Source organism: Poecilia latipinna, unplaced genomic scaffold, assembly GCF_001443285.1.
Source record: "Poecilia latipinna isolate Pla-1442-1.1 unplaced genomic scaffold, P_latipinna-1.0 Scaffold566, whole genome shotgun sequence".
Classification (NCBI taxonomy): Eukaryota; Metazoa; Chordata; class Actinopteri; order Cyprinodontiformes; family Poeciliidae; genus Poecilia; species Poecilia latipinna.
In genome coordinates this window covers 250,534-260,761 of record NW_015113182.1, presented here as the reverse complement: position 1 = coordinate 260,761, position 10,228 = coordinate 250,534, and the positions used below count along the sequence as shown (strand labels likewise).

At 39.7% G+C, this 10,228-nt stretch overlaps 1 protein-coding gene across 1 annotated transcript in view; it reads left to right on the top strand.

The window, feature by feature from the left end:
- LOC106953162 (sperm-associated antigen 1) overlaps positions 1-8,901 on the top strand; it is a 25,749-nt gene extending 16,848 nt beyond the window's left edge. Inside the window, 8 exon segments of the mRNA XM_015041737.1 lie at positions 1,239-1,338; positions 1,654-1,806; positions 3,049-3,206; positions 4,224-4,365; positions 5,787-5,913; positions 6,024-6,182; positions 6,992-7,315; positions 7,407-8,901. Of these exon segments, the coding sequence (XP_014897223.1) occupies positions 1,239-1,338; positions 1,654-1,806; positions 3,049-3,206; positions 4,224-4,365; positions 5,787-5,913; positions 6,024-6,182; positions 6,992-7,315; positions 7,407-7,535 (1,292 nt within the window). The 3' untranslated portion in view covers positions 7,536-8,901.
- The last annotated feature ends 1,327 nt before the right edge of the window (positions 8,902-10,228 follow it).

Below are 10,228 nucleotides of genomic sequence, written 5' to 3'. Positions count from 1 at the left end.
TGGTAGCATGATGCAAAGGGCCTGTTTAGCTGCCAGTCATACAGCTGCATAGCAAAAAGTGGAAGGAAGCCCAAAAGGTTTTGACCCAAGTCATACATTTTGAAAGACAGTTATCTCTGATACTGACCAAAATAATGTAAAACCTTTGAATTTGAGGAAAGTTACAAAAAATTTCTAAAACAAAATGTTCTCACTAAATTTTCTGACAGACATAATTTTGGTCATTCTAAATAAGCTAACACAAGAAAAGTTTGGTCTGATTTAACTTCACAGTGAGGAAAAACGTAAATGTGTATAAATTCAAACTTGTGAAGCTTAAGGATCAAAGACTCCAGATTTAAAATAAAACTGTTAAAATCCAGGGACAGACATGCATTGAGCTTAAGTTATAAGTGTACATAAGGATGGATATCATAGAATTAAACTAAAATGTTTCTATTTGATCAGCCAAGGAACCCTTTATTTCAACATGTACACGTTCAAAACACTGAGGAGGAAGTGAAAGTAGCTACTGTCATGTTTCTAAAATACTTCATGCTGGTGCAATAAACTGATATTTGAACATTGTAATTCATGACATGCAAATCTTTTAAAAGCTGTCGTCACTGCAGCTGAGAGGTACGTCTGTGCCTCCTGCTGTTGTCTGTAATAGATTATAGGGAACCACCTAATAAACCTTTATACTTTAAAATTTTAAGGTGTAAAGCGATGAACAAAAGTCTTCCTTTAGGAAATCATAAATGATTTAAGTTAAGAAAGAGTAAACATAATTTACAAGGTTTGTTAATATTTGAACATGCTAAAGAGTAAAGTAAAGTCTGGCTGCGGTTCAGTTATCAACATGAAACTGGAAGGAATTGAATAATGATATTAAATTATGTGCTTTTTAGTGAGCTTTAAGAGCCTTAAAATGTATAATCATAAAAGCTCACACTGTTACGTAGATGTATATATGTATTGTGTTACACTATATTTATGTGAAATATGTATATACATGCCTATTTAAATATAAATATGTGTATTTATTTATGTATTTATATGGACAAGTACATAAGCTCCATTACTGTAGGTATCTGAGTAGGGAAGTATAAGCCTTGTCTTCTGCCTAATCCTTCTTTTTTGGTAAATTATTTGTTTGTAAAATAGCATTTTATTTTGTTTTCTTTTTTTGTTGTAGTCTTATTAATTTACCAGCATAAAGTTCATCTGAAATCTGAAACTGGTTTCTCTCCATGCAGGGATGGATAGTCCTGAGGATCTGTGTATTCTGTATTCCAACAGAGCGGCGTGCTACCTGAAAGATGGCAACAGTCAGGACTGCATACAGGACTGCACCAGGTGAGATCCATGGCTCACTCCTAATCCAGCATGATGGCAGACAAGCTACAGTAGCCGATCCCAGTCATTTAGCCAAGGCGTGTTGAACCATCACTGAGGTTCCCTCCCATTAACACACCCTAAAACACTTAATGTCCCTGCAGAGGGATGGGGTTACAAAAACCACACTAATATGTCATGTATTAAGTAACAGACATCTAAAATAGCATGTAAATATGAACTGTAGATACAGAAACACAATCTTCTCGTCTTGCATGTATCACAGGGGCCTTGATCCTTTGTCCTCATCTAATTATGTCTATTTATACTAACTAGAGCCCTGGAGCTCCATCCGTTCTCCCTCAAGCCCCTCCTGCGCCGGGCCATGGCTTACGAGACGCTGGAGCGCTACAGGAAGGCCTACGTGGATTACAAGACCGTCCTGCAGATCGACATCAGCGTGCAGGCGGCACATGACAGCGTCAACAGGTGTTAGCTCCCACCGTTCAGACCGGCTGCACTGAAGCAGGGCAAACTGAACGCATTCAGTTCACAGATCTTCACATTTCAGCTGATTCTTTATAGTCGTTAGTTTCTGGCTGAAGCCTACTGAAAACCTTGATTTTACTTCTTTATCTGTTTATTTATATGTTTGTAGACCCCACTATGTTAGGGTTGGCAAATATAACTCAAGTGCCGTCTTCCTTACCACTGGCTGCCCTCAGGGTTGTGTAGTGAGCCCACTGCTTTTCACCCCAATGAGTCACTACTGAACTTCAGTTAATCATTTTACTGTATATATTTATATTGATATATTTTTATTTTTATTTGTTTCTTTTATTATTAGTGGAGCTATATCAATCTGTAGAATTTAAATGTGCAGTTGAATGACAGTAAAAACTGTCTTTGTCTATTTTTAGAACTTAAACTGTTACATGTCCAGAGACTTTTTTAGTCACTTAGAGATTTACTTTAGCTAAAGGCTAAATATGGCTGCTAAAGTACATGTGCTTCTGTGTTATATAATACAAACACTTATAGTCACTCATCAGGTCAAGGGAAGTTACTCAAGTTGCTCAAGTTAAAAAAAATTCCCATATTGAATAAACTAAATGTAGGAAGTTTGATCATCACGTCACCATCATTTAAACAGTGAAGGTTACAAATGAACAGCTTTTCTGAAAATATATTAGAGGTCATTTTGACACCTTCTCAAAATAATTGCATTTTTAGCCAAAAGAAGCATTGGCAAAAAGATCACCCCCTTATTATTGCCAAAATATGATTTAGGTAAATAAATAAATAGGAAAAAAAAAAAAAGAGTCAGCACATTATCTTAGGAAATTGATGATTTTAAAATTTTTTATATGGTTAAAGTTTGCAGAGCTTTACTCAAAGCTAAAAGTGGCTGATTTAAAAAGTCAAGGAGGAGAAATGTTTGTCTTTTAGTTTTAGTAGAATTATTTCAGTATTTTCCCCTTTTTATTTTTTCCTTTACTTCTCCGTTTCTGAAAATAGACATTGACTTTGTATGATATTTTCACACATTTTCTTTTTGCTTCTGTGTCTTTTCACCAAATTTTAACCCCTTTATTTGATTCGTCTACAACAGCAAAAAAAAAAAAGAAGGAATTACTGTAGCATTTTTGGATTCAGAAAGTGTAATATACAAAAAGTTTTTTTTTTTTTTTTTAGCTCTCTACAAACCTGCTCTGTTTTTTGTCTCACCAGAATCACCCGGTTGCTGATCGAGCAGGACGGCCCAGAGTGGAGAGAGAAGCTCCCAGACATTCCCCTGGTTCCCCTGTCCGCCCAGCAGCACCGACGAGAAGACCCCCCCAGCCAGCAGGTCCTCCAGGCTCGAGCAGAAAAAGCCTCCAGAGACGCAGGTCTGTTGAAAACATTCACCCTCCACTGATGAAAACGGACCTGGACTTGTAGAACAAACCACTATGTGTTTTAATATCAAGAAATTTGCTATATTTTACAGCGCCTGACCAGTTTAAGAATGTAATTTTTTTTTTACATGAATTATTCTAAAAGGCAATCAGATATAGTTGTGTGTTTTTACAAATGAACTAGTTGTTGATTTTTTTTTCTCTACACATTATTATTATGTCTTATTTTGGAGGATTTTTTATTTTATTTTTAGTTCCATTCTGATAATTAATATTTTGTGAAAAGCAATGTTCTTTACAGAGAGGGTTCATTTTATTTATGGTTTTGTTTGTTTGTCACTTTTGCTTACTTTTTATTCATTGTTTTTGCTTGTTTTATTTTGGACATTTAAAATATATTCCAATTCCACTGTTAGGAGTTCTTTTAAAAAAAATTAAATTTCTCTTTGAGAGAGTGAACTCTCAAAACAACATTATCGATTATCACGATAATTACTGGGACAATTTATCGTCTAGCAGAATTAGTTATGATGTCAGGCCTACTAGCAAGTGGCTCGACTGGACTGGGATTTTGTACCAGAATTTTTTTGTGTTTGTCACAAGAGGCATTTATACTTTTAGAAGCCATATTTCATTTGTCACCTCCTTGTGCTGACCAGGCGCTTTCCTCCATCCCCAGTCTTTGCTCCAGCTGCTAATAATACACTTTAATAAAGAAAAGAGCTGCTGGCACACTTTTCCCTCCCTGATGATGCTCTGCAGCAGATTGATTAGCCTGTAGTTCACACTGTGACTGATTGCTGACTTTCTCTCTCATGCCATGTGTCCGGCCAGCTCAGCATTCCTCTACAGCATTAAACCCCCAGCTGCACAACACTGGCTCGTGAAAAGGAGGCCAATTAAAACGTCCTGCCAGCTGGATTTATGACGGCAAAAGAGAGGCAAATGGAAGTGGTCCGCACAGGAATAATCAATGTTAAGTAATCACCTCTTTATTCTGTGTTGTAGAAAGGAGAGCAGAAGTCCGTTTTACAGCTCTGAAGCAAGAAGGGAATGATTTTGTGAAGAAGGGTCAGTACCAGGAAGCTCTGGGGAAGTACGCAGAATGCCTTAAGCTAAAGCCAAAGGAGTGTGCTATCTACACCAACAGGTTAGATAACTCTCTCTCTCTCTCTCTCTGTCTCTCTCTCTCTCTCTCTCTCTCTCTCTCTGTCTGCCGCTGTGTTCTTTCTGTTTTCGGCTCACTGCTGAGAATGAAGAAAGGAAACTGCTGTTGGGATGAAAAATCTCCCGCTGTGTGATTCTGTTCGCACGTGTCATGAACTCTGCTGTAAAAATAGCTTTTCTGTAGTACAGCCAGACCAGAACAGATGCCCAAGGTCACCTAAAGGTAGCTGCTGAGGAGTAACTGGCAAATGCATTTAGAGACAAGAGATTATTTAATGTATTCTTGTCCCTTTTTTTCAATATTTAACCCTCCTATGATCTTAAGAGATGTGGTCAATTGAATCTCGCAAGCTTTTTAACGTGTGTGCGGTCTGACCTGCGCTACGAGTTCCCCATTGCCCAACTGCGACATCTGCCACGCTTCACCTGAGCGTCGCGCTAAGACTGCAGTTTCCGAAACTACAAAAAAAGGTTTGTTTAGGCGCACACAGAATCAACCCTGCTGGACCGCGCACAGAGTTAAACACTTGTGGGGTCTAAATGTCTCTTAAGACAGTAGGAGGGTTAAATATGCCTAGATTTTTTCTTTCTTTTTGTTTTTCTTTACTAATTTTCAGGGGGAAAAAGGCCATTTCCCGAATTACTGCCTTTTTAGAGCAGTAATTAAGTGGAAACTGTACAAAAGATACATATGTTCTGCATTGCAGATAAACAAAAAAATCTTGTAAATCTTGTTCTACCTAAAATTCCTCAAGTGCTGTAGTTTTAGCTTCACCCACTTCAAACTCCATAAAACAAAATCTCCTATTGAACACCTTTGGCATCCAATTATTAATCAGTTCATTCATAAAATGATCAACAGATTGGCCGTACACTGGGCTTAGCTTTTCATGATGATGTTCAAATTAAAATCCGATTAATCGATAGAATAATCGATTGCTAAAATAACCGTTAGCTGCAGCCCTACATAAGGATTATTTTCTGTCTTAAATGTCTAAAATTCTAAAGATAAAAATGTCTTAAATTTAACTTATTAAATTTGTAGAAAACTCTAGTTGAAAGTAATCCTCTTTCTACTGTGACTTTAAAAAGTATTCACACTCCTTAAACTTTACAACCCCAAACATAACTGTGTTTTATTGGGATCTCGTGATAAACACAGAGGAGTTTTGTTTCCGACCATCTTTACTCTGGTACCTATAAATAAAAGTGCAAGCAACCAGAAGAAAACTCATTTATAAAGCCAGATAGCAGAGCTAGGTCACAGAACAATATTTTACTGTTTAATCCGTGATCTGACAATGACCGAACATGGATCATGTTATCAAATTTAAATGATAGGAATTCATCTATCAAGCCGAGCGGCTGGTGAGCAGAACTGACAGGTTGTTGGTGCAATTCCAGAGCTCTGTGCTACCTAAAGCTGCAGCGGTTCGGTGAGGCCAAGCAGGACTGCGACGCAGCGCTGGAGCTGGAGCCGGACAACAAGAAGGCCTTTTTTAGACGGGCCCTGGCCAACAAGGGCCTCCAGGTCAGCATACACAAACACCACGCTTCTGTCTTCATTAAGACCAGCGTTTAAGACAGCACATGGGGGCGCAGCATGATTCCACAGCCAGTTTGTGTGTTCGCTCCCATCAGGATTACCTGGCATGTAGCTCGGACCTGCAGGAAGTGTTGCAGCTGGACCCCAACGTGCAGGAGGCTGAGAAGGAGCTGGAGGAGGTCACGGTCCTGCTCAGACAGAGTCTGTCCAGCGCCACACAGGACAAACCCAGGAAGACCGTTGCCATCACAGAGGTATGTCTCTGTTCTGTTTCATGGCCGTCTGCGCTCTGCTCACATGTAAAGCCTTATTTTTCTTTCAGGATATGATATGGTTGGAGCCCCAAGTTTCCATATTATAAACGTTACAGATACATTTTAATAAATTAGAATATGTGAACCAATGAGGCTTGTTTGTTAGCTTATAAGGACCTTTTGATAATAACTTTCTACCAGGAAGTAGATTGCTTTGCATTAAGCCCACACTTCTGTATTAACGTGTGGGCTTCAATACACACTTTATTAAGTGTGTATTAAACTTAATACACACTTAATAAAGTGTGTATTAAGTTTATTAAACTCTAATAAACTTAAAGTTTAATAAACTTTAAGTTTATTAAATAAACTTATTTTATTTAATAAAACTAAATAAAATAAGTTTTATTTAGCTGTATGTGAAAAATCATTACAATTAACAGAAAAGAAATGCTCAGATCATCAGTCTGTGTGAATATGAAGCTGTTTCATTCAGTGAAATAAACCTTCACTGATGTAAAGATACACATCAGCAAAAAACAACAAGGTGGTCCTGGTTGGAATTCACATTACGGGCACACTGATTGAAGTTTATTGGCCGACCACCGATTTTCTGTTATTTTTTATTATTATTATTTTTATTGTAAACGTTGCTAAATATAGCAATAGTTGCTAAGTCAACCATACATGTGTAGAAGCTGACGTGGTGGGTGGGTCTGTCAGCCAGTGGGTGATTTTTCAGACGTTTGCTGAGGTTTCACATCCATAACTCACATGGCTCTAAGACGTGTGTCCGTCTCGTACTGCAGGTCGACGGTGAGGAGGTTATGACGGAAGCTCCAAACTCCGAGAGCAGCTGCACAGGAGACAACATCAGCATCAACCTCAAACCCAGCAGCGCCTATGAATTTGGTCAGTCTTTGAACGCATCGCGCTGCTGTGGAAACACAGCAGCCTGCGCCAAACTGCTGACATCCACGGAACCAGAACTGCTTCCCCAGTATCTTAGCAACCAGCTGGATGGACACACCATCAGCTTCATCGTGAAGGCACTGGACTCCCATTTACTGGAAAAGAAGCCCGACTTGGCGTACCGGCACCTCGATCAGCTGCACACCGCTGACAGGTTCCGGGTAAGAGGGGATTCAAATGGTTTTGTTGGTGAATATTTTAAAAATATGACTCATATATGAATGAAGGTAAACAGCTGAACTGTGTCTGCAGGTGGCTCTCATGATGCTGGAGAAGGATGAGCGTCGCTACGTGACTCAGCTCTTTGAGCGTCTTTCAGCTGTGGAGAGTGCAGAGTTCACCAAGGATGATGTTCAGAATCTGGCCAACAAATACATCTGACCCCCCTCCCTACACCTCCCCCCTCCTCCTCCATGCTGCATGAGCTGCTGCTCCTCCAGTCTGCAACAGACTACACCAGAACTGAGCTCACAATGTTTCCACAGAAAGACCGAGGAACTGATTGAAAATCTAATCGACTCCGACAAGTTCTGAATGTTCTCTTACGTTTGGATAATTCTTAAGATATCTTTTTTTTTTTTTTTTTTTGTTCAGAACAGTTTGCTATGCACATTTTATGTACCAGCACAAACCACTTTAACTGAACATCTGGATCATTTAACTTAACAAAAGTGTTCCAGCCTCAATGTGGGATCGGTCGAGTGGAGAGTCAGACAGCAGGGCGGTCTCCCCCCGCTGACCCCCTGCGGTCTGCCGGGATTACATAACAGAAACTCGTGTTCCCAGAACAGAGCTTTGTTTATTTGGTCCATGAAGTTTTTGAAATCAGAGGCCATTATTAACCAGCCATGTTTAGAGAAGGTATTCAGTGCTACTTAAAGGAAACTGTGGCTGTTAGCAACTGAAGTTACCTCGCTACACAAACAGAAACAACAAAGCTCATTGCTGTTCAGCGGAAAAAAAAAACGTTCATGTTTAATTCTGTTTCACAGCAACTATGCAATAAGATGCATTGAATCACTAAGTCTTGCCACTGATATAAGCTGGGGTCAGTAAAGTCTGCCAGGTGAGGCAAAGATCCGCATTCACCTTCATATGAGCTCTAAGACGTGAAAGCTAGAGTGAAGCAGCGTGCCTATCGTTTTGATTCAGCTAAATATTTGATTTAGTTCCCAGTTTCTTTTTTTTTTTTTTTTAAATGAAGCTTTTTTGTTTTTGTTTTTCTTTTGCACCGATTGCAGTTTTCTGTTCGATTCCAATTTTGGCCGATACCGATATGCTTTAGTCCAAAAGGTCGCAAAAGCAACAGTGGGGTGGCGACTTCTCACAACAGAACAAAGAGGGTCAGTAGCTGATTTCCAGAGCTTTGGAGGTAAATAAGGCCAGCGGATAAAATTCACAAATCGCCCAAAATTAAGGAAATCTGGGCTGATTCATCAGCCTCTAGATTTTTTTTGTTCTCAATTTTACATATAATCAGACCACAATTAAAATCGGCATTCTTTTACATGGTAGAAGAATAAAAATGAAACATTCTGATAATCCTAAACTGAGAGCTGACCCAGTTTTAAAGTCATTTCTGAATGTACAGAGTTAAATTCAGGGACCTGATCTAGGGGCGAGAGGCAATAATTCCATATTTTACATTTGTTCTCTACAATCTAGTTTTAGCTGTATATGTTTCAGTAAAAATGTCATCTGTACAGAATTCAGAGGTCTGTTCAATAAAGAAAGAAAATGTCTTTCATGCCATGCTTGACATATTTGTTATTTTGCTTCACAAAAAACACACATTTGATATACATTTTTTTTTATTTTATTTTTTGTAGATATGCATTTACATGCATATAGTAAAGCAAATTACCAAACAAATATACAAACTCCTTATCCCGTTCTGCACAAACGATCGATTCCATCTGGCACCGGTGTGCAAATTACAACCAAATCATTAATTATTTTGGTTAAAACCAAGAAAAAGAGGAAGAATGAGCAGAAAAATCTTAGCTTTGATGAAGGGAGATCTGCAGCCATGAGGCTTTATCCATGGAACCAAACCAGAACAGACCTGGGTCAAAACCACACTGCTAGTAGAGGTTCACCAGAGCCAGCTCAGCGGCCTCAGTGCAGACCACAGAACAGTTTGGGAGAAGAAAAAAAAAGAAGAAACCGACTTCAAGTCTGCTCAGCAGCACCGTTTTGGCAAAACAAACCCGAATCACAAGACAAACTCACATTCCCATCAACCTCTGCGTCAGCAGAACAGGAAACAGTGTAGGTGCCTGGAGCCTTACTTATTTGCGTAGCTTTAGTGGAACATGTAAAAACAGCAGTGTGTATGTGTGTGTGGGAGAGAACCGGGGTCATATGTCTTCATTCATCCCCACAGTGTTAAAAAAAAAAAAAAGGTCCTCATTACTGTCGGCAGCTGAAGAGTCAAAGAACTAACAAGAGCCTGAGTGCTGTCTTTGGTAGGCTGTTGAAGTCTTCAGTTAAACTCCGCCTCAGTGTGAACGGGCGCGCCTCTAGCAAACACACACTCCGCTGTCAGTACGATGTTCTCCTCGCTCCTGTTTGGACTCCAGAAGACGACGGAGAGGAACACGAGCAGCTTCCTGAAGGCACCATGAGTTAAGATATCAAAGCTCTCAGAGAGGCCAAAGCATCGTCCAGCAGAAATCAGCTCAAACAGTAAACAATTCACTTCTTTGTATAACTTCAGTCAGCTGACCGACCCGCTGGGTAATGTTACCCTCCCGCAGTCTGAAGACAGGTCGAGTGGACCCGCTGTTCGCTGTCCAGGCGGGGTCGCACTGACCTTACGTACGCTTTAATGAAGGTTTTTTTGTGGTTTTGGAAAGTACTGGGCCTGTAAATGGACTTTGAAGGAAAAAAATAAACATTCTCGTGCGCACCAGAATTTTTTTTTTTACCCCTTCAATGTACATTTACGGGCCACGCCCCCAATGGCTTCCCAGTTGACCTGACAGTGACATCTGCCACTCTACCTGAGCGCTGATTTAAACTACGGGAGGGTTAAGCAAAATCTACAGCTTCGGCCTTCCAGAGACCTTTTT